The sequence below is a fragment of the Odocoileus virginianus genome, chromosome 30, assembly GCF_023699985.2.
Source record: "Odocoileus virginianus isolate 20LAN1187 ecotype Illinois chromosome 30, Ovbor_1.2, whole genome shotgun sequence".
Classification (NCBI taxonomy): Eukaryota; Metazoa; Chordata; class Mammalia; order Artiodactyla; family Cervidae; genus Odocoileus; species Odocoileus virginianus.
Genome location: NC_069703.1, coordinates 22,119,861 through 22,143,504, shown reverse-complemented (window position 1 = coordinate 22,143,504; position 23,644 = coordinate 22,119,861). Strand labels below are relative to the sequence as shown.

General features: G+C 53.8%; 2 protein-coding genes across 4 annotated transcripts in view; one reads left to right on the top strand and one right to left on the bottom strand.

Moving 5' to 3' along the window:
- Positions 1–23,644, bottom strand: part of PNKD (PNKD metallo-beta-lactamase domain containing) — a 69,155-nt gene that overhangs the window by 42,701 nt on the left and 2,810 nt on the right. The window lies entirely within an intron of this gene.
- TMBIM1 (transmembrane BAX inhibitor motif containing 1) lies at positions 5,182–23,243 on the top strand. 3 transcript variants are annotated; one of them, XM_020868905.2, is made up of 12 exons: positions 5,182–5,269; positions 14,107–14,339; positions 15,673–15,767; positions 16,941–17,005; positions 17,222–17,275; positions 18,368–18,418; positions 19,163–19,202; positions 19,754–19,791; positions 19,966–20,053; positions 20,372–20,467; positions 21,454–21,507; positions 21,887–23,243. In XM_020868905.2, exons 2-12 carry the CDS (start codon positions 14,147–14,149, stop codon positions 22,031–22,033), a joined length of 921 nt encoding a protein of 306 aa, XP_020724564.1. In that variant the 5' UTR covers positions 5,182–5,269; positions 14,107–14,146; the 3' UTR covers positions 22,034–23,243. The 3 variants fall into 3 exon arrangements, with proteins under 3 accessions (XP_020724564.1, XP_020724566.1, XP_020724565.1); XM_020868907.2 differs by lacking the exon at positions 5,182–5,269 and adding an exon at positions 5,338–5,361; XM_020868906.2 differs by lacking the exon at positions 5,182–5,269 and adding an exon at positions 9,203–9,405.

Genomic DNA, 23,644 nt, shown 5'->3' with positions numbered 1-23,644 from the left:
GACTTCTAAGCTGTGAGTGGGTCCAGGTCCCCTCTATGTGTCTTTGACTCCTTAGACTAGCAACTGACTACCCGGAATGTTTGCATGGTGAAAGTTGTGGCTAGAGTCCCAGTTAACCATTATAGCACATTTAAGACCTCTTTTGTATCATGTATCATTCCATTGGTAAAAGTGAGTCACAAGACTAAGTCCAAAATCAGTGGTGTGGGAGAAATATATTTTACCTCCATGGAAATGGTGCACAGTCACATGTTGTCAGACACAACTTAATGAGTGAACAACAAAAAACACGGAATCTGGCCATCCTCCCACCGAAGCGCATAGTCTTAACCACTGGGCCACCGGGGAATTCCCCCTCAGGAGTCTTTCCTGAAATATCCCCTCACTCCCACCCATGCTCCTTTCTCTGGGATTCCATAGATGCAAGTGAGCACTCCTCTATCCCAGCACTGGTAAAATTGGCAAGACTGCAATTCTTTGGTCTTTTACTAGTGTTGCAGAGAAGAAGCCAATTCTGACTCCATGTTGAAACTATTTCTTTGACTTGCTTTTCTGTTGCTTTTGTTATTACAATCACAGATAATGGCCTGCCTCAGAAGACCCTGCCAGTTTGCCTGATTGTAAACTAAAGAGCCTTTGTTCAGCTCTTTAAGAGATAATCTGACCCTGCCCACCTGTGAATAGCTGCAACAAAAAGGAGAGATTAACACCCCCCTTCCAAAGGCTGCCCATTCCCTTGTAGATGTTTTGCAAGACTGAAGACCCTTTCACAGTCTAAGGGAGATAGTGTTACAGAGTACAAGCTCCCTCTGCTCGCCATAAAACAGGCCTATGAATCTGAGAGAAGTGTTGAGGCAAGGAAGGAATACGATTTTATTTGGAAAACCCATTGACAGAGAAGACGCCAGACTAGTGTCTCAGTTGATGATGGATAGGGAAGCCTGGCATGCTGCAGTCCGTGGAGTTGCAAAGAGTTGGACATTACTGAGTTGGACACAAACTGAAGACCCTTTCACTTTATTTCCCCACTGCCACTCCCTCTCTTTTCTGCCTTTGGATTTTAGTTCCTCATTGCTTCTTTCTCTCTGATTCTACAAAAGAAACTGGCATCCAGACTTCAACAAGATGGTTACTCTCAAAGAGTAGGGGCTTAATTAATAATCTGCTAAGGGTCTTACAGATAAAGGCCTTTTATCTCTTTTATCCAGGCATAAGATAGGGTCCAGAGGAGAAGTCACTTATTGAGTACTTATTGTGAATGGTCATCCTGGGCCTTGTTCTGCAGATGTTCTTTTAGAATTACAATTATAAAGAAAAAAATGATGCCTGCCATTCTGGTTCTACAGGATCAAGGCACTGGTCACTGGAGTCACCCACCAACAGTGTACCCTGAGGGGGGATGAAGGGAAAAAAAAACCAACCACAATGTTGCATTCTCTGCTTTGGATACTAGAGTCCCTAGATAGTTAAGATACCTATCTAAGGAAGAATTTTAATGACCCCAGATTCTTGCATCATCCCATTAAGCACTTAAGTCACTAACAGTTATCTTTTTCTGTTTAAACACAGGTTTTTTCCCAGCCCCCCCCCCCAAAAAAAAGATCCTGAATATTCTGACTCCTCCCTTATCTCTTTGGAAGCAGTTCCTCAGAGCTATCTGAGAGTCTATGGTCCTCAGTAAGGTACCCTAAATAAAACTTAACTCACAACTTTAACATTGTGTGTTTTTTCTTTCAGTTCACATAATCTTGATTTCAGGATCAGAAAATAGGCTCAGGAGGGTCTTCCCTGATGGTCTGTGCATGGGTGCATGCTCAGTCGCTCAGTTGTGTTCGACTCTTTGTGACCCCATAGACTGTAGCCTGTCAAGTTCCTCTGTCCATGGAATTTTCTTTCTTTCTTTCTTTTGTCCATGGGATTTTCCAGGCAAGAATGCTGGAGTGGGGCTTCCCTGGTGGCAGAGTGGGTAAGAATCTGCCTGCCAGTGTAGGGGACATGGGTTTGATTCTTGGACTGGGAAGATTCCACATGCCCCAGAAAACTAAGTTCCTTCTCCCGGAGTACTGAACCCTCGCGCCTAGAGCCTGTGCTCTGCAACGAGAGAAGCCACCACAGTCAGATGTCTACGCACCACAACAAACAGTGGCCCCTGCTCACACTTGCTGCAAGTAGAGAAAGCCCAGGCACCGCAACAAAGACCCAGTGCAGCCAAAAAAATAATAATAAAATAAATAGAAAATTAAAAAAATACTGGAGTGGGTTACCATTTCCTACTCCAGGGGATCTTCCTGATCCAGGGATCAATCCAGAGTCTCTGGAGTCTCCTGCACTGGCAAGCAGACTCTTTACTATTGCACCACTTGGGAAGCCTGGTGGTCCAGTGGTTAGGAATCCACCTGCCAATGTGGGGTACATGGATCCCATTCCTGTTACAGAAAGATCCCCCCATATGCCTCGAGGCAACTAAGCCTGTGCACAGTAACTATTGAGCTGTACGCCCTGGAGCCTGTGCTTCACAAGAGAAGCTGCTGCAATAGAGAAAGCCCTCGTAGCAACGGAGACCCAGCACAGCCAACAATAAATAAATGGGCTTAGGACTGTCAACTACAAATTGGCACCTGCCAAGAGAATTTGCTGGGCTTCCCAGGTGGTTCAGTGGTAAAGAATCTGCCTGCCAAGCAGGAGACACAGGTTCAATCCCTGGGTTGGGAAGATCCCCTGGAGAAGGGCATAGTGACCTACTCCAGCATTCTTACCTGGACAATCCCATGGACAGAGGAGCCTGGTGGGCCAGTCCATGGAGTTGCAAAGAGGTGGACACGACTGAGCAACTAAGCTCCATGCTGCCTCTTTGGAACAGTCTATCTGAGCTATCTGAGGTGCTCTCTTCCAGGCAGCAGTCCTCATTTTGCACCAAATAAAACTTAACTTGCCACTCTCACCTTGTGCATCATTTTTAGTCAACAGGATAAAGAACCTTCAGTAAGGCTTGTGTGGGGCTTGTCTGTGTGCATCCCCACTGTCCACTTTTTCAGGGGGCAAATGTGATTGCTAGATGGAAAATGAACTCCCTTGAAATAATTCAGGCAGTTTCAGAAAGTGAAGGGTACTTTCTGGCAAAAGGGGCCAAGTGCAGAGAGCATGAAACAATGTCAGGAGACCCAGCCACATGCTGCAGGGTTTTGCAGCTCACAAGGACTCTGTGATACAGGGGAAAACTCATACTGCCCCAAACTGTCCTTTCCCTAGTGCATCCTTGTTCCTGTGCCCATGCTTTGGGAGAGGACTTCCTCATGATTTCAGTAGTTGCAGCTCCCGGGCTCAAGAGCACAGGCTCAGCGGTTACGATGTATGGACTTAGTTGCTCTGAGGCACGTGGAATCTTCCTGGACCAGGGATTGAACCAGTGTCTCCTGCACTGGCAGGTGGATGGATTCTTTACCACTGAGGCATCAGGGAAGCCCTATCCTTATGTCGAGGGCTTCCCTTGTGGCTCAGATGGTAAAGGATCTGCCCATAATGTGGCAGACCTGGGTTTGATCCCTGGGTCAGGAAGATTCCTTGGAGAAGGGAATGGCTACCCACTCCAGCAGTCTTACCTGGAGAATCCCATGAACAGAGCAGTCTGGTAGGTTACAGTCCATGGGGTGGCAAAGAGTTGGACAAGACTGAGCAACTAACACTTTCACTTTCCTCAGGTGAGTTCTTTGATCTCACATGGAACTTACACTGAAGGTGGCTGGGGGAGTTAGCCCTCCATAATGTCTACCATCCTAAATAACCTTCTATTTAAGTTATATAAAAATAAACACACATAGTGTGTGTGTGGAGGGGGTGATTTTAAAAACATCTTAAAAAAAAAAAGACCATCTTCAATTGGTCTAAAATACAGTCCAAGTGGTAACCTTGCTTATTATGCTTTCTAGTAATAGAAACATTGCTTTCACTAATGCTTAGTATGCAGATGAACTTCTAGATAAGTCCTTGGGCTCTTGTTTCTTAAGCCTCACTCTGTGAAAGAGGGGGACAGGCCCTGGAGATCATAAAGTGCTTCCTGTTGGGTTTGGAATCAGGAGGTGCTCAGGTTGTCTGGACTGTCTAACTGTGTTCTGTGTTTTGTCAAGTCATCCCACCCCCATTCAGAAAGGAACTGTGTCAACATGCTCTGAATGACATTCAGTGGCAGTGTGAACCTGCAGCTACCAGCTTGAGATAAGCACCTTAAATAAAGTCATTCTACCAGCAGTCTTGGCCTAATTGGGAAAAAAAAAAAAAAGGCAAAAACATGGACTTTGGAACTATGTAATCTCTGCTATTGTTACAAAACTTCCCAGAACCTATTTCCTTGTCTCTAAAATGGAAGACTAGCACATTCTACCATTAGTGGCTGCGAGGGTTCAGGCTACTGGTGGAAAGCCTCAAACCCAATGTTCTGCACTGACTTAGTTCTCTACAGGATCTCTGACTCTAAAACACCTACTTTGCTGGTCGAAGTAACTTCAGGCAGGAAATGTCTTATTCTCAGGGAATTCTAAGTTCCATCTATCGCTACATTCCTTGTAAAGAATCTGCCTGCAATAAGGGAGACCTGGGTTCAATCCCTAGGTCAGGAAGATCCCCTGGAGAAGGGAATGGCTACCCACTCCAGTATTCTTGCCTGGAGAATTCCACGGACAGAGAAGCCTGGTGGGTTACAGTCCATGGGGTCGAAAAGAGTCGGAAACGACTGCGCGACTAACACTTTCACTTTCTTTTTACATTTGCAAATTTTAAGTTTTAAACTGGAAAAGTGCATCTGGCTTAAAAGCATATAATTGTTAAAGATGATCATCATTGGTTTTTGTCTAATAATGAGAAAAATGGGAAACAGCATTTTTAAAATGTCCTTTAAAGTAGGAAACTGATGCAAAACACCGCGCAAAAAAACAAGTAAAATATGTAGATACATAGGCAAAGAAGCATCACCAGCAAGCGCTGGCCGCTGGGAGTCGGGAGGAGTGGAAGGACGTGATCTCTCCCTGTAGTTTTGTATTTTGAGTTTCCAACAATGACCACGTACAGCTTTAAAATCGGAAAATCTTGGTAAGTCCTGGCGGACTTGGGAGGAGAGGCAACAGGCGGATGCGGGCGGGACCGGGGCGGACCCCAGCGCGTCGCGGGGGCCCGCGAGACGGGGCGGGGCGCGGAGACCCAGCCCTGCCCAGGCCGGCGCGGGCAGTGCAGGATTCGCGACACCAGGAGGCCGGCGACGCACCGTCCGGAGCGCCAGGCAAGCCAGGGGCCCCGGGGCCGGAAGGCGTGCGGGACCGCAGGCCGGCGGGGACCGGACCGGGACTAGGCGGAGCCCCAAACTTTCTTGGAGTGCGTGGCGGGCCGGAATGGGGCTCTGTCGTCCTCATTTTTGAGTTCCTCTTTCTCAGCGCGCCCCGGGCGGGCGAGTGGCGCCTGTTTAGCTTTGGGAGCCCAGCCGCGGGGTTGTGGGCGCGGGCGATCAGCCCCGGATCTGAGGGTGTCCCGGGTCCCTGCTTCCTATCGCGGATCCGTCGCCGGGCGTGTCCACAGGGCCAGCCCCAGGGTGGCCAGCTGTGCGTGGGATAAAGGGTGTCAGGGGCCTTCAGCTGGTGGGAGGGGGAAGGGAGGCGGCCCGGGCCTGGCCTCGGCCGCCTCTGACGCCCTGGTGCCAGCTTGGGTGTAGACAGGTGACCGAGTATTTGAGTGAGGGAGAGAGCGGGTGGGAAGCCCCGAGCAACTCACATCCTTGGTGTGGGGAACTTGTCACCTCTGTCACCAGCCAGGCCTTTGCCTCAGTCCCCTCTCCCCTACACTGGTCTAGCCACTTCCCTCAGGCTGGGTTCTGAAAACTACTGGGAAGTACTCTTTCTTGTGGCCTCTTTGGGTGGGAGTATAAACCAAGCAGGAAAATGGGAGCCGGGAGAACCGTGGAGACAGCAGGAGGGAAGTGGAGGCAGGCTGTTCGGAGGCTCGGCCCTGATCTTGTGGGTTTTGCTCTAGCTGTTGTCTTCCCCCGGGGTCACCATCCCCTCTGACTCCATAGTGGCCTCTGGGGTTGGGATTGCCCCGAGGAACCTGGTCATGGGATAGGGGGAGGTGGGGGTAGGCCTGGGAACTAGGGTCAGAGCCAGATGTCATGGAAGGTCCCTCGGGTGTCCAGTTCTCTGGGGCTCTGAAATATTCATCTCACTGGTGAGCTTTGGTTTCAAAGCTAGCGCCTTTGGCTTGGCCAGTGGTGGCAGGAGGAGCCAGGAGCCCTTGGAGCTGCTTTGTGTGGGGCAAGGGGGCAGCCATACTTCCTCCTCACCTGCCTGCTCTGTCTCTCCACGAGGCCCCAGAGACCCGGTTTATAACTTAAAAAGTGGTGGGACCACACACGGGGTCAGGGGCCCTGACTTCCTCTCTTCTTGTGCCCTGAGCTCAGGGCCTCACCTGTAAAAGTGGGCACGTCAGAGAGGTAATGATGGGGTACACCTCCAGTGTGGGGAGAACATCACGTCATGAGCTGGGGTAATAGCCACCTCAGCTCAGCCTCCTCCCATGGGAATGGCTCGGCTAAACAGCACTTACATCCCCCAAACTTGTCACCCTGGACCCTTCAGAAAGAGCAGAAGCCCCAGGGAAGGGACTCATATTGTGTGTCTTTAGAGAGCCACACCGGGAGTAGAAACTCGTATAGCAACTGGGAGAGAAGGTCTCTGCTAACCATATGGCTCATCCTCATGTGGGCTTTCTGGAGTATTCTGTTGGGAATGCAGAGGAAGGGAAGGCCTTGATGGACTCTTCCACCCCTAAGATTCTGGGGATCTGGGCCCAAACCTGGGTCTTATTTTAAGTAGAGATCATACCCAGAAGTCCACAGGCCACAGTGCTGGGTACCTGGAGGATAGTCAGTATACTGGTCATGGAGGAGGATGACCAATATATATATGTAAGTCCTTGTTCCTATATGTGTGAAAGTGACAGTGATGGTCACTCAGTTGTGTCTGACTCTTTGCGACCCCACTGACTGTAGCCCACCAGGCTCCTCTGTCCATGGAATTCTCCAGGCCAGAATACTGTAGTGGGCAGCCGTTCCCTTCTCCAGAGGATCTTCCCAACCCAGGGACCGAACCCAGATCTCCTGCACTGCAGGCGGATTCTTTACCAGCTGAGCTATCAGGGAAGCCCGTTTATATATATAATAATTGGTGTTTTTTCCTATTATGTGAAGGTGATGTTAGGAATGGCAGCCTCCTGGCTCTATGCTGCTTGGAGATGCCCCCAGCCCTTTGCAGTGAGTTCCACTTTGGAGTTCAGAGCAGCTGTGTGGGGGTGGCAGAGAGGAAGAACCCTCACAGAGGATCAGGGCATTGAGTTGGCCCTACAAATGAGGGGGCACACCTGGTACTGAGTATGGCTGTTCTGAGGGGCTGGCTAAGGACAGGGGTTTAACAAGATGATGAGTTAGGACATGAATCATTCCCAGGGCTATCTGTAAAACAGAGGTGGCCTGGTCAGCAGCCCACAGGATGGCAACTAGGTGTGCCTGTATAAAAATGTTTCAGGCTTAAGAAAGTTGGAAGGAAACAAAGTTGAATAGCTTTGCTCACTGCAGAACTTGGAAGCTTCCTATGCCATGGTGTCTAATGAATTTCCAAAAGGGGATATGGATTCTCTGTTTCTGAGCTCATCCATGACCATCTCCTGGCAGGAGATCTCCTGGGGAGGAGAACATCTCGTGTTCTTTAGAGCAGCCTGGGAAATACCTGGCTGGATGATTCTAGCTTTCTAGAGTCCAGAGAGGTAGGAGAGGGAGTTGTGGCCACTCCCACCCCCAGGTCAGACCCTGTGCCTTAGCCTCCTCCAGACCGGATGAGGATGAGGCTGAATCTGGCAGAGACTCTTTAGGAAGCAAGACATTTTGCCCTGAAGGTTTCTGCTCTGGTCTCTTAGCTGTTCATTCAAAAGCAGACATTCTCAGAGTCTGAATGGACTTTGATCATTTGGTGATGGTAAAGAATCCTCCTGCAATGCAGGAGACCCAGGTTTGATCCCTGGGTCAGGAAGATCCACTGGAGAAGGGAATGGCAACCCACTCCCTGTATTCTTGCCTGGAAAATCCCATGGACAGAGGAGCCTGGCGGGCTACAGTCCATGGGGTCTCAAAGAGTTGGACATGACACTTGTTTTATGGATGAGGAAACTGAATCCAGAGATGTAAAAAGACCCATCCTGACTCTAACAGTGGAGTTAGGACCAGAACCAGGACAAGAACTCGGCTCCCTGCATTGTAAGCCAGGGCTCTGACAAGGATTGACTTTCGACAAGGGCAAAGGAATTGGTATCAACGAGAGAAAGGTCTTTACTTCCTCAGTCCGCCCAGGTGGTGTTGTTGGCTTGTTCTGGTGGGGGCCTCAGGGACTTTGCCTCCAGGCAGGTATAAAAGCAAATGGTACCTTAAGTCAGACTTCAGATCTGGGTTCAAACCTTTCTCTGCTGTTTGCCTGCTCCAGGACCTTGGATCAACTTCTCTCGAATTTCAGTTTTCTCATCTGTAGGGTGGGGATAAGGATTGCACTTCATAGGGCCCTAGTGAGGAGCAGACGTCCTTGGTACCCAGTGGTCAGACAGTACTTGCTACTCTAAGTGGTTCTCTTCCTTCCCTGCCCACTGCAGGAGTGGGGCATATCTCCCTTCTCCACTAGGGGTTGTTAATTATCTGTCTGCCTCTCCCCGCCTCATCTGGGAGTTGAAACTGAACTGAACTGAAAAGGTAGGAGAAGCTGAAACACAAAGAAGGAGGTGGATGGGGCTGTGTTTCTGAAGCTGCATCCGGCCCGGTTAGTGCTGCTTGCTTTCCTTATCTGGACGTCCTAGCTGTTCTGGGTTGACTGGGGTCTCGGAAATCACCCCCACTCATGATGCTGAAGGGTGATGGGAGTACTGAGTGCCTGGGTCTTTCCACGGCTTCCCCTTCCTGGGAGACTAGAGCCACCTTCTCATTTTCGGGTTGGTTGGAGACCAGGGCTGGGAGGGAGGTCTTGAGTTGGCAGCCTTATCTGTTTCTGAGCCAGGAGGGCCGGGAGAACTGGGGGAGGCGGCTGGTTGTGGCTCCGCCTCCGGGGTGTGTGCGCTGGCGTCTGTCTCTCTGAGTTCCCGGACAGTGGGCAGGGCTGGGAATGATCGCTCCAAACCCATGACCAAGAGGGCCTGTCACTGCCTGGGCAGGAACTTCCTCGGCTCTGGGATTTCCTGGTCTGTCAAATGACCAGAGGATTTCTAAAGTTTGTTCCAGCTCTGACGTTTTCAGTTTTCAGATCCTCTTGGCTTCATCCTGTTGACCCCAGAGGCCAGGCGGACAGAAGGATAAGTTGATTCTGGGCCCTTGGTCTGTGTGCGTCAGACCTGGTGGTGAGCCCAGCCACTCCTGGGTGGATCCTTTTTACTCCTCTGCCCTCCTGTTTTCTTGGAGGGGAGTGGAGAGCTTGGGGGGTGTTGGGGTAGGGAAAGGGAGAGGAGGCTGTCACGAGAGACCTGGTCACAGCGGGCCAGGGGCTTTGCTGCTGGGTGGGGTTTCCTGAGATACTCACCCTGAGCTATTCTTTCCACTCTGGCCCTGGGCACCCGTTCCTGGCAGAGAGCAGCACGGGTTGCCTGGACCAGTCAGCTGCTCCTTTCCACCCCTCCCTCCAGCACACACCCTTCTGCTGTAAACCTAGTAGATCCAGCCTCCTCTCAGCAGATTCCAGAGCCTTAACCCTTCAGATGCCCTCCTCCCAGGGAGCCTGAACCTGGGCCCCAGCTGGCGGGGAGCACACTGGCCACACTGAGACAGCACCAGGGAAGGAGCTGGCTTCCCCGAGGCTGCCTCTGAAAACCTGATAGCCAACAAGTCCTATGTTAGGGCCCTCCCACTTCTGATGGCTGGGTCTGGGGATCGTGTAGGAGAAAGAGGTTCTGGCTCCTTCCCGATGGGTCATGAGAATGGGGATCACAAGAATGGGGAGCAGGCTTAGCTCTAACTTGACAAGGGTGCTGTGGAGCCTGAATGCCTTGATAAAAGGCATCACGAGGAAGCATGTTGTAATGATTCAAGCTCCTTGCCACAAAACAATCTTGCTTCCTGTTGTGGGAGTGTGTTCAGTAGAAACCGAATGCCTACTGTGTTTTAGGAAAATTCAGGCTTCTGATGGGGCGCCTGGAAGGTCCATTTTAGCCCCTCCAGGGGCTACCAGTGGAATTCCAATGACCTGATTCCTGGTTTCTAGTCTGTGGGCAATAAGTATCTGCACTCTATCTCTGTATATTTTCCCACTTCTTCCTCCCCTTCCCTTTGGACTCCACTTTCTCCTGCTGCTCCCGCCTTTAGTCATAGTCATGATAGTAAACTCTGACAGCTTCCCCCTTTCCCTACTCCTGGTCACCTGCCAGCCCCAAACCTCATCCCTAGCTGAGGCCTTGATGATGGGGAAGTGGTCAGGGCCTCATGTAGGTCAGGCCGTGGCCAGGGAGCAGGCTCAGAAGCTGCCCATGCTGGCAGCCCTGGGGCCCGAGGTTCCTGCCCATCTGGTCCTGCTCACAGGGGGTGTGACTGTGCCTAGCCACTCCCCTGACTGGCCTGAACACTCTCCCTGTCTCCTGCGCACAGGCCTCTACACCAGAGAGCTGGGATGTAGTCCTGGGTCCTGGCCCCTGCTTTGTGGCCAGGGACAGGTCCCTCCATACTCCCCCCTCCCCCGCCCCGAACCGCGGTGGACTGGCTGCTAAAGGGAGGGGTCAGCCTGCCCTAGATCAGCAAGTTTCCTTTCAGTGCTGACGTTTTAAGAATCTCTGTCTCTGACCACCCTCTCCTGGTGGCTTCGTGGAGTTTGGGAACCATGGGGCTGATGGAAGGGGCTGAGTGGTTCATTGTGCACTTGCTGTGAGCCCCCTTTTGTCAGTAGAGGGGCCGAGATGGGAAGCTGAGAAGTGACGAGTGGATCGAAAGGGGGATGAGGATGAAAGCAGAGAGGTTAAGAGCTCTGGAGTCTTTGGGAGCTGAGTCTGGCCTTTATCACACCCTAGCTAAGTCACCTTGGACAAGTGACTTAATTCTTCTCAGCTTCTATTTCTTTATTTGTAAATAGGGATAATAATGTGTCCACCCTATTGGGGTATCATACGGATTTAATGAAATAACAACTACAGGTAGTGTTCAGGTACCATTTTAAGTATTGTACACACATTTTCTCGTTTAATTGTTGTAACAGCTCTGTGGAGGTACTGTTACAGTGTTAAATCCATTTTCCAGGTGGAAAAACTGAGACACAGTGAGGTGAACTGGCTAGTGTTGGTCTCTGGTGAGCATGGGCTGGTGGCTGAGCCCCCAGAGAACTGAACTGAGCTGCTGCGCTCCCTGCAGAAGGTCTGGTTCCTCTGAAACCAGAAGCATCACAGGGAGGGGCGAGGAAGGGCAGAGGGCATCTCCACGGGTCAGCGGCCCACTGGGCCAGGCCTGAACCTGGAGTCCTGGGGGCCTATCCAAGGCGGGCCTCGCGCTCCCTGATTTACCCGCTGGTTTGGGGAGGGACCTGTTTGTCTGGCTTGGCTTGAGGGGGTGGGGCAGCTGGCTGGTTGGGCAAAGGGCAGGCCCCACATAACTGGGCTCCTCAGGTAAGTCCCAGGCCCAGAGTCCGTCAGAGCTGGACATGAACTCAGGGATCATCTGGGCCCCTCACCCCACTTCACCGAGGGGCACCCTGACTTGCTGACAGGACCAGGTCATGGTGACATCAAGATCAGGCGGCCAGCTGGGGCCTCCGACCAGAGGGTCCTCCCTGCCAGTTTCTCGTGGGCTGTGTTGAGCCTGTTGTCATCGGGGCCGGGGCAGTAATGACAGATAACCCTACTCTGCGGGTGGCCTGCCCTTCCCGCTTCCTGCAGATGGGGCGCTGTCTTCCTGGTGGAGTTAAAGGGGTGTTTGGGGAGAGGGGGCGATAGGGGGAGGAGACTCTTGCTTAGGGGAGGAGGGTGCAGTTTCTCTTCCTTCCTCTTTTAGGAAAGTCTGTTAAGCAGATATGCATATTGTTACTGTTTATGCTACCCTGACATAAACCACAAATGTTTTCAAAAACAGTTACTCGCTCTGTTTCTTGAACTCACACCACTCAGTGCTGGGTCTCCCTGTTTCCCTCCGCTCCATTTGCTCAGAGCGCCCTACCCCAACCTGTGGGGCCTTCACTATGGCCCATGGTTTGCTGTCACACCCTCACTGTCCTTCTTATTTCTGACCTGACACACTCTTGCTGTCTGGTTCGTTTGTTCTGGGAAGATGGAGAACGGCTTTCCTCAAAAGAACTCATTTAGAGACTTGGCCTGTTATGTGAGCCCTCCTCCCCACCCCTCCCTGCCACCTTCCCCTCTGTGTTATCCCAGTCGAGACAGAAGAGTTAGTTAGGACAGTCTTTTATCTGCTCCCTGAACTGGGCAGGGGGCCCTAAAAAGAGGGGTCTGTTCTGCCCTTCTGGCAGAGCCTCTGGGGATGTCTGCTGACCTTGACCTGGGCATGTATCCTCTCTGTGGGGACCTAAAGGAAGGTGTGCCCTTGAGAGATGGTCTAGGGGGCGGCTGTGGCCCTCTGAAGGGGCCCAGACTCTGTCAGGGCTTGGACCCTTCCAGGGACCTCGGATCCTTCCAGGGACCTCCTCCTCAACTTTTCCCAAGCCCCCATCTCTGTCACCTCAGAGGGGGACACCAGGTCCAGAGGACATTTATCTGGCTTAAGAGGCATAAAGAACACAGCATAATATAGAGGACACCTAGACTTCCCTGGTGGCTCAGATGGTAAAGAATCTGCCTGCAAAAAAAAAGAATCTGCCTGCAATGTGAGAGACCCTGGTTCGATTCCCGGATCGGGAAGATCCCCTGGAGAAGGAAATGGCTACCCACTCCAGTATACTTGCCTGGAGAATCCCATGGACAGAGGAGCCTGGCGGGTTACAGTCCATGGGGTCGCAAATAGTCGGACATGACTAAGCAGCTAACACTTTCACTTTCACCCAGGACCCGGAAGAACTCGGCTCTTGTACTATTAAATGTGCTAGTTTTGTGATCTTGGGAGTCACTTTACTGCTCTGGGCCTGAGTCCCCCAGTGGAACTGAGCACTTGGGGCCGTACAGCCTGGGGGTCTCTTTGGAATGTTTCTGGGGTTCCTTTCCCCTCCTTCCTCTGCCCTTCCCCAGCCGTGGGGCTCTCCTGCCTCAGAGAGGGCACTGGCTGGCTCTGGCATCACTCCTCAGCATTTTAACCTTTCTCAGCTGCCAACCCTGGGAGCAAACAGGCAGGAATCCCAGGGCCGCCAGGGCCTGGCGTCTTCCCCTCCCCGGGGGTTTGAGGGCCCTGAACTCCCTGGCATTCTGCTCCCTGGCACAGCCCTGAAGCGACTGGTGGCAGCCACAGGCTGTCACATGCCTGAAGCTCCTCCTCGGCTGTAATTTGAAGGAACCAGAAAGTCCTGTCTCCAACATGCTTTTCTGTGCAGCCTCCCAGCCCCCAGGGGTCAGCCCATGTACCCACACGCTCAGGCCTCTCTGGCGGCCCCTGACTCAGCCTGACACCTTCCACAGCCCTGTGCCCTCCTCCTCTGGGCCTGGCAGCTCCAGCCCTGGGACCGGCTTGTTGTCTTCCACTTGGGGCCTTGGCTCCTCCCCAGCTCCGCCTTTCAGGCCTGGAGCTCCTGCCAGCTGCTGTGGGGGCTGGGCTGCCCCCTTCAGTGGGTCCTGGCTGGCTCTGTGACTCGCCAGTGGCTTTGCTGGGGTCATCTGGCTCCCTTCCTGGTCACTGGAAGTGATCAGTTAAGAGAACCCCCTGCTCTCATACCACCCATGTGACTGGTCTCCCCCCACCCCCCCAGCTCCTGAGCTAAATCCCCACCTGCTGCTTTCCAAGGGCAGGAAACTGCACAGTGAGGAGGGGCTGGTGTGAGGGCAGAGGGGCAGGGGCTGAGCTGGTGGGGTGGGAACAGTGGCCTGCAGGGAGAGACTGAAGGTGTCCTCTCTGCAGAGGCAGGGTGGACTGGGGCTCAGTGAGCTGGGCCTATGCACTCATGACTACTTTTCTCATCTCTGCCTCAGGTCTCAGCAGCTGGGGTCTCCCCTCAGCCTTTGAACTATCATGTCCCATCCCAGTGCCCCTCCTCCATATGAGGACCGCAGCCCCCTGTACCCTGGTTCTCTGCCCCCAGGGGGCTACGGGCAGCCATCTGTTGTGCCCGGGGGGTACCCTGCCTACCCACAGCCTGGCTACGGTCACCCTGCTGGCTACCCACAGCCTATGCCCCCAGTCCACCCGACGGCCATGAACTATGGTAAGTCCCTGCAGGGCAGCTGAGGGTGGGTGGGAAGAGGCAATACTGATGAGGCCACTTCCTTTCTTTCCTTCTTAACTTCCTTCATCTCCTTTTTCATCTTCTCTCTGGCTCTCTCCTTCTGTTTCCCCATCTCTGTTACCTCTCTGCTTTTTCCTTCAGCTCCTAGCCACCCCCCACCCCCCACCCCCCACCTCCAGGCCACCTGCCAGCCCCTTTATTCAGCGAGAAGACTGAGTCTGTAAGACACACCAGAACTTACACATCAGATGGGAAAGTGGCTGGTGAAGGAATTACTTCAGGAGGCCACTTCTGTTTTCCTGCTAGGCAGTTGCCACCCACCCACGGCCCTTTCTTCTTCAGGAACTGCCGCTAAGAAGGAAATGGCAACCCACTCCAGTATTCTTGCCTGGAGAATGCCATGGACAGAGGAGCCTGTCAGGCTACAGTCCATTGGGTCGCAAAGAGTCGGACATGACTGAGCAACTAACACTTTTCACTTTTCACTGGAACCTGAAGCAGTTTTTTTTTTTGTTTGTTTTTAAATATTCTCAGTGCTGATGGATCCTCATTTTTTAAGGTAACATCTGATTTGCAAACATCCAGAACCTGTTTGGATGTTTGATAAACGTCGTGGCTGGTAAATCTGGTCAGAAATGATACTAGAATGTGGTGAGATCTTCCTTATGTGGCTCGCCTCGGATTTTGAAAGCGGTTCCCAGGGAGGCATTTGAGGAATGGCTTTGAGCCCCTGCAGCACCTCTGGAACCCGGGAGCACAGCCAGCTCTCATCAGGCCGTTCGTGTTCTGGTGCGAATACCAGCACATCAGTCACGTTTACAGCGATGCTTTGTCCTGTGCACAGATAGCCCTGACGTTTCTGTTTTCCCAGAATCCTAGTGCTTGCCTGATGGAGACCACTGTCTGCACACTCTGTCCTCCATGCTCTGCACATATGCACTGTTTCCATCTCCCTTTCCTTCCTTCGATCCCCGAGTCCCTGCTCTGACCCTGCCAGCTCCTCTGACCCACACCTGCCTGGCTTCTTTAAGATGGTTTTCCCTTGACAGCAGGAGCGGTGGGTGTTCACACTCCTCAGTGGAATCATGCTGATGGAGTGTTCACACCTCAGCCCCCTCCCAGCCAGGGACACACCACTCCCTATGGTATCCACTCAGGTTGCTCGGGGGGCACCTGGAGGAACTGGCTGGGGAGAGGAGTTCCTGAGTTTTGGCTGGAGATCCCTGAGACTGTTGAGATAGTGTTCCAGAGGCTTGGGGATTGAGGCCACAGGCCCTGGATCCTCTGTTGGTCATATGTGATCTGTCCCCAGGCCCTGGCTATGATGGCGGGGAGAGAGCAGTGAGTGACAATTTTGGATCTGGAGACTGGGATGACAGGAAAGTCCGACACACCTTCATCCGAAAGGTGAGATATGGGCTGGTGGGCAGGTGAATCTGGCCACTGGGGCCGTGACTTGGCCCATTAAGAAGAGGGGCAAATGTGGAGTCCTGCCCCAAGCCACAGGTGGGGCCCAGAACCAAGGTCACCTCCAAAACTAATTGAGCCCCATTGCCAAAAGCCCCCCTGATCATTACTAACAAGCTTCCTGACTCCCAATTAGGCAAAGATGCTCACTGCAGTAAACACCCTATAGTGCCTCAACTAGTCACCTAACGCCAACCTTCTAGGAATTTTTTTTGTCTTGAGGCTATAAAAATTGGCTATTAATCCATGAAAACTGTCGACTCTCCCTGGCTTGTCAGGAGTTGTCGGCCCACTGAGCTTGCAGTGCCCACTTTATCTGTGCTCTTCGTTCTTAATAAACTCACTCCTTTCTGCAATACTCTGTGTCTGGAAATTCTTTTCCATCCTGCACTGGGACTGCCTCAACAGGAATGGCGGTCCTCTGGTCCCCTCTAGCCCTGCACTCTCCTGAGGGAACACCAGCTCCTCTAAGCTATGTTCGCCCACTTTTGCTTCTCTGTTCCTTGCCCTTGCTTTGGGGGGCAGGTTCAATTTGAACAGCCCTGCTGAAGTGTTCTGCCCTCTGCAAACTTCTTTCTCCTGTGAGACTGCAGCAATTTGAAGCCAGAATTGATTGCATGCACTCGCAGGCCCCTGCCCGCCATCTCACCTCACCCTAGCACCTGCTCAGGGTAGAGAGATACCTGACCAACGTTCAGGCTGAGCCGCTGCAGGCACAGAGGCCATACTCAGGAGTGTGGCGAGGCAGGGCAGTGAATGTCAGTGAAGGCCATGTGTTGGGCTAGAAGGGGAGATGTCAGGAGCAGCGGGGGTGGGGTCAGCCCTGCAGGTGCGCACAGCATCTGAGCCAGACTCAGAATCTGAGCCAGACTCCTCACTGCGCTGGCCTCTCTGGCAGGCTGCAGTGCAGCTGGGGCGGGCTCTCAGATGGAAAGGAAGTAAGAGTAGATCCTTCAAAATGAAGAAGGAACCCCCTCCCTACCTCTGGAAGATGGGAGCAGACCTAGGGTGGGAAGGTCTTTTGGGCTCCCTGGTCTCGGGGCTGGCTGCTTCCTGGGGGAAGGCCGGGAGCAGAGGGTGGTGACCGTGCTGTCCCCGGTGTTCGTGTTCCAGGTTTACACCATCATCTCCATCCAGCTGCTCATCACGGTGGCCATCATCGCTGTTTTCACCTTCGTGTGAGTCTCTGGGCCTTTCTGCACAGCTGAAGGTGGCTCTGGGGTCCTGGGCTCTGGGTCCCCTGCTAGGAGCACGGCTGGGGTGAGCCCTCAACCCATGGACAGGAAGAGGGGCTTGGTTGTGGGTGACTAGAGAAGATGGGGGGGCGGGTAGGGCCTCGGCAGGGGGCGGACAGCCTTGGCATGACTCTTTCCTGTGTCTTCTCTGCTCTGCAGGAAGCCGGTCGGTGACTTCGTGAGGGCAAACATGGGCATCTACTACGCATCCTAGTGAGTGTGTGCCTCCTCTGCTTGGGGGCCAGGAGAGGAGGGGTGACAGCTGACTAGCAGGGATCAGAATCTTTTCAGAGGGAGGGGTGTCCCAGTTGCCAGCTGTGCTGGGCCGTGTAGTGTGTGCCACTGAGTGTCAGTGTCGGGGTCTCCTGAGAGCAGGGCTGGGGGAGCCACGGCCACGTGCATCCTGTAAGACAGGCCCCTGCTCTGGCCGCCTCTCCCTGCGGCCTCCTCCCAGGCCAGGGCCCCGCTCCGGCCGCCTCTCCCTGTGGCCTCCCCCCAGGCCAGGCCCCAGCTCCGCTGCCTCTCTCTGTGGCTCCTGCGGCCTCCTCCCAGGCCAGGCCCCCACTCCGGCCGCCTCTCCCTGCTCTGCCGCCTCTGTGGCTCCTGCGGCCTCCCAGGCCAGGCCCCCGCTCCACCACCTCTCTCTGTGGCTCCTGCGGCCTCCTCCCAGGCCAGGCCCCCGCTCCGGCCGCCTCTCCCTGTGGCCTCCCCCCAGGCCAGGCCCCAGCTCCGCTGCCTCTCTCTGTGGCTCCTGCGGCCTCCTCCCAGGCCAGGCCCCCACTCCGGCCGCCTCTCCCTGCTCTGCCGCCTCTGTGGCTCCTGCGGCCTCCCAGGCCAGGCCCCCGCTCCACCACCTCTCTCTGTGGCTCCTGCGGCCTCCTCCCAGGCCAGGCCCCCGCTCCGGCTGCCTCTCCCTGTGGCCTCCCCCCAGGCCAGGCCCCAGCTCCGCTGTCTCTCTCTGTGGCTCCTGCGGCCTCCTCCCAGGCCAGGCCCCCACTCCGGCTGCCTCTCCCTGCTCCGCCGCCTCTCTCTGTGGCTACTGCGGCCTCCTCCCAGGCCAGGCCCCCGCTCTGGCCGCCTCTCTCTCTAGCAGCTCCTCCCCCGCCTCCCAGGCCAGGCCTCCGGTTACTGATGGCCTCAGTGTCCCTGGCCAGGGTGACCCTGTCCTGCTGGGCAGCTTCCCCGCAGACTTCTAGACGCCTTTCTGGGCCTCCAGCCTGCCAGGCTGGTGAGTGCCACCAGGCTGGGCCGGGAGGGTGCTGAGGGGCATAGTGGGCCTGAGACTACTTCCCTCTTTCTCCCCAGTGCTGTCTTCCTGGTCACATACCTGACCCTTATCTGCTGCCAGGCACCCAGGTGAGTCCCAGAGACTTAGACCATGGGAAGGGATGGTCGGGGGCAAGGAGGTGCACGCGTGCTATGTCGCTTCAGTTGTGTCCGACTCTTTGCAACCCCATGAACTATAGCTCGTCAGGCTCCTCTGTCCATGGGATTCTCCAGGCAAGAATACTGGAGTGGGTTGCCATGCCCTCCTCCAGGGGATCTTCCCCACCCAGGGATCGAACCCGAGTCTCTTATGTCTACCTGCCTTGGCAGGTGGGTTCTTCACCACTGGCCCACCTGGGAAGCCCCCTCATAGCATCTGAGTGGAGACTTACCAGCAGTGATGATGATGACAGTGAAGGTGAAGAGGATGGTGGTGGCACCTACTGGCTACTGCTCAGCTGGGCCCAAGTGCCTTGTGTGTGTGGGATCTATTTAGCTATCTAGCTGTTATTCTTATAGCTACCCTGCAAGATATGGGGCATTTTAACCCTTTAACAAATAGGAAGAACCCAAGGCTCAGAGAGGCCAAGGGACTTTCTCACAGTCACGCAAGTAGTCAAAGAGCTGCAAACGAATCCAGTTCTCTGTGGCTCCACAGCCCAGGTGTGTCCTGTTGCCCCTGCTGTCTCTGCATAGAACACGAGCAGGTCCCGAGGGCCAGGCCAGCCTCCCCTCTCTCAGGTCCAGGCCTCGTTCTCGAGGTGCACAAGCCAGGAACTTCTTCTGAGACCTGGCCGGCCACACGCTACTAAGTCATGGTTTCTTTCCCTTCAGACGCCGTTTCCCATGGAACATCATCCTGCTGACCCTCCTTGTGAGTCAAAGGGCCGGGGGAGGGGGGAGGAGATGGTGAGGGAGGGCTGGGCCCAGGGAAGGAATGGGACCCTGTTGGGGAAGATGGCCTTGGCTCTCTCCCTGACCTGACTGCCCTCAGTTTCCTTGTGGCTGCCACTTTCCAACTAGGTGACATGTACCACCAGCTCTGGTAGTGTCCCCACCATGCCTCCAGGGCTCTGCGTGCCCCTCTCTTTCTAAAATTGATTTTAATTTTGTTGTTTGTTTATGTATTTGGCTGCACCAAGTCTCAATTGCGGCATGTGGGATCTAGTTCCCTGACCAGGGATCAAACCTGGGCCCCTGCGTTGGAAGTAGAGTCCCAGCTGCTAGACCACCAGGGAAGTCCCTCTTTTTAAAAAAAATACATATTTTTGGCCACACCATGGGGCATGTGGGATCTTAGTTCCCTGACTAGGGAATGAACCGGCACCCTCTGCCTTGGAAGTTTGGAGTCTTAACCACTGAACCACCAGGGACGTCCCACAGGCTCTATTAAGTGTCTCCCTCTGGTCTCTGTTCCTCCCGCAGACTCTTGCCATGGGCTACATGACCGGCACCATCTCCAGGTGCGTTCAGCGGCAGTCGGCACACGGGGGTGTGTTTTATAGGGGAGTGGGGCACCCCGGGCTGACAGCCCCTGTATGGCTGCATGCTGGGCATGGTACTTCCCGAAAGCTCTAGTTTTGAAGTCATTTGTGCGTGGCTTATGCCTCTGGCCTCTCTTAATTCCTTCCCCGCAGTGTGTATAACACCAGAGCCGTCATCATCGCAGTGATCATTACTGCTGTGGTGTCCATTTCAGTCACCATCTTCTGCTTCCAGACCAAGGTGAGAGCACTGGAGGGCCGGCCCTTCCCTGGCCACCCCATCCCCCTCTCTTATACAGACCTGACCTTCTGGGCCTGGCACTTAGCAGGCCTGAGAGGGCCCAGATCCTTATACAGGGGTCTCCCTTAGAGACCCAAAGCCCCTTCCCTTCACATCCACATCCACAACTCTGCTTCCTGTGTCTGTCCTTAGAATGCCATGGTCAGTCCTGAGTGCCCCAGGAGGCAGCATTGAGCCCCCTGGAGGAGGCAGGGCCTGGCTGGCCGGGCTGCTGGCTGTGGCCCGTCTGACACGTGCCTCCCTCTCTCTTCCTGGCAGGTGGACTTTACCTCGTGCACAGGCCTCTTCTGTGTCCTGGGAATAGTGATGATGGTGACTGGGATTATCACTGCCATCGTGCTGGCCTTCAAATACGTGAGTGTCCCGGCAGAGTTGGTCGGTGAACCCAGTGCTCAGGGCAGAATTTCTGTATATCTTGCTGCAGCAGGCCCCATGGGCCTCTGGACGGCTCTGGGTTCCAGAACCTCTCAACTGGCTAGCCAAGGCACCTGTGCTGAAGCGCCATCCTTTGGACTGGGGTATCATTGGAGACCCAGGTCTGGGAGCCATAGCACCTGAGGCCCCAGACAGCATCATGGGATTCCTATGAGAAGCAGCAGTGTGATCTGTCTGACAGCTGAGGCCAGGCTCTTGGAGGCCGGTTGGCAGAGGAATCCAGAGGGCAGAGATGGGCTCAGCTGGAACGGACCTTAGGGACCACTGTATCTCCTCTTTGTCTCCAATTAGCAGGGGGCAGCATGTGAGGCCCTAGGCTGAAGGAAGCTTTGTGGTGGGAAGGGGAAGCACATAACAGGAGCGTGAACATGACAGGAGCCTACCCATGTGACCATGCTGGCCGTGCCCTTGTGGACAGGTCCCTGGAGGGCTGTTGAACAAGGCTGCCCTGGGGGTGCTCCCTGACTCCGCTATTCATCTGGTGGTTAGGGGGTGTCCCTCTTGGGCAGGGCTGCAGGAACACGGTCTAGTGACTGCTGACATAACTAAGGGTAAAGTTGATGGGGCTCTTCAAGGAGTGCATGGCTGGGCCTGCCCCTCCCAGAGCCATAATTCAACCACTCTTCCAGAAGCAGAGTGGACACCTCTGTACCTTGACTAACTGGAAATTGGTTTGGGTAAAAGATGCTGTGATTGATTTCATATAGCGACTGGATGATGGCCTCTGTTTTCTCTGCCAAACATGTTAGCATTCTTAATTTCTCCCAGGATCTGGAAGGGAGAGGTAGTTTTCTCATGGATCTTCCCACTTGGCCAGAATCCCAGTGGGGAAGATGGTCCTGAGGGTCTGCCTCACTCTGGGCTTTGCCAAGTTTTCTAATGCCATCCCTGTCCTCTCTCCCCAGGTTTACTGGCTGCACATGGTCTATGCTGCTCTGGGGGCCATTTGCTTCACTTTGGTAAGACCCTGCCCACTCTAGGAAGGGGAGTGGGAGGTATGGGACTGGGTGGGTGCTGAATGTAGGCTGCTTGAGAGGCAGGGAGTGGGGCCACAGCTGCCTTTCCCTACTGTCTGGAGACTCCACTGATTTCTTGGGCATTCCTGTCTTTAATTCACATTGCTTGCTATGAGAATACTCAGCAAGCTATATTCCAGAGATGACACTATTCCAGTGTCCCTCTCCCTTTCTGGACTGTGAACTGCTTAAAGACAAAGACCATGCCTTCTGCTGTTGTTAAAGTGTTCCCTAAGCACACCTCATGGCCCTGAGGCTCCCAGGACAGGTCTGTGGACTACTGAGCCCCTGAATCCTCATGTGTGGCTTCTTGTCCCTGCAGTTCCTGGCCTATGACACACAGCTGGTCCTAGGGAACCGGAAGCACACCATCAGCCCAGAGGAGTACATCACCGGCGCCCTGCAGATCTACACAGATATCGTCTACATCTTCACCTTTGTGTTGCAGCTCGTGGGGAGTCGCGATTAAGGAGCACTTCCGGGGCTTTCCCTTCCCTAGGGGGCTGGGCCCTGTGACCCCGGTCTGGGCCTACACCCATTTCCTTCTCAAGTAATACGCCCATTTTTCTTTCTGTCCAGGGATGGGCAGCCTCTCTCGCATTGGATGTATAGGTATCTGATGGGGCTGGAGGAACTAGGGACTAACTCTTGCCCTTAGTGGACAGAGCTGGGCCAAAGATGTGTGTTTTCCCTCCACCCCACTACAGGGCACCAAAGCCTTAAGAGCTGGGGTTGGAGTGGGGTGAAAAGAGCCTGTTCTGTAGCTCAAAGGGAACATGAGAAGGAGAAGGGACTTCCTGGTGTTTCCCCTCCCACTCCTGCCATGGGCTTCTGGGCATGACAGCTGGAAAATTTTTCCTCTCTCAATCCCAACAAAGCCAGAGAGCTGTCCCCTGCCTCCTGGACTCATATCTTGTACTTTTTTGGCAACCCTTGGCACCTTTCAACACAGGAAGGTAGAGGGGGTTTGTCTCCCCTGCTTCAACCCCTTCTTTTGATAGCATTTATATAATGATCTTCGGGGTTAGGGGTGGGGAGGAAGAGGAGACTGAGCAAAGTCAAGCACCGAGGCCAGCTGAGAGCAGCATCTGTCCAGGGCTTCCTCAGGGCTTGTGTGGTAGAGAGCAGGCCCCCTGGCAGTCATCTGGTTCTCCGAAGCTGCCTGGGGCTTCTCTGGTACTTCTGAGATCTCTATAGTCAGTGGGACCACTTGCTTCTTGTGCTCAGGCTTCTCAGAGCAAAAAGTGAGGGCAGAAGTCAGGAGATGGTGTGGTGTGTAGGATCACTGTGGCCAGGAAGTAACCAGGGTGAAGACAGCCTAGAATGTGGGCAGGGTCCCCCATCCTGTCTTGAGAGAGATGGAAGCCTACATGGTACCCAAGGGGCTTCCCTTCTGCTAAGGGGAGGGCCCTGAGAGGAAGGAGAAGCCCCTCTCAGTCTGTGAACTCACGCCAGGGGATTTAAGATGCCCCATCTCTCCAGCCAACTACCGCTTTCTTCATGACACCAAGTGCCTCAAGCTGGAATGGGGAAAGGGGACAAGGGTCACTCTATGGGGTGGGGGTGGAAACCAAATCAGCCCAAGGATATATTTAGGACTTCTTTATTAAGTATGTGGTCCTAAATATATCCCACAAAGGAACGTAACTAGAAATAAAGTTTTATGTTTAGAAGGTAAACCCCTGTTTGGCTCTGGTTTTCTTCACTTTAAGGGGTCAATTCTTAGAGAACATCTGGCTCTGCCCAAAGCATCCATATCCTACCCTTGCATTCTGGCTTGGTATCTTCTACAAGAACCAAATATGCTTTGTCCCAGTGCTTCCTAGTGATGGATGGCTCAACCCCAGGTCTGGCAGGCACTGCTCAGATCCATAGCACATGACCTTTCTATATCATGGACCCTTTACAAAAGCACAGGAGAGCTATAAATGCTCTTCCTGTCAAAGCTGTATGTGTACACACAATTTTGCATATGGGGGTGGGGGTGGGAATGGACCACAATGTTCAGGTTTAGAATTCCTACCTTAGAAGTCACTAGTTCAATCCCTCTTACAAACAAGGAAACTGAGGCCCAGAGAGG

Excerpts from the sequence above, each read along its gene's own strand:
- TMBIM1 (XM_020868905.2), top strand. The coding sequence starts at position 14,147 with ATGTCCCATCCCAGTGCCCCTCCTCCATATGAGGACCGCAGCCCCCTG. Across the intron at positions 20,054-20,371 it reads TCTTCTGCTTCCAGACCAAG|GTGGACTTTACCTCGTGCAC; the intron begins GTGAGAGCACTG and ends TCTTCCTGGCAG. Across the intron at positions 21,508-21,886 it reads GGGCCATTTGCTTCACTTTG|TTCCTGGCCTATGACACACA; the intron begins GTAAGACCCTGC and ends TTGTCCCTGCAG.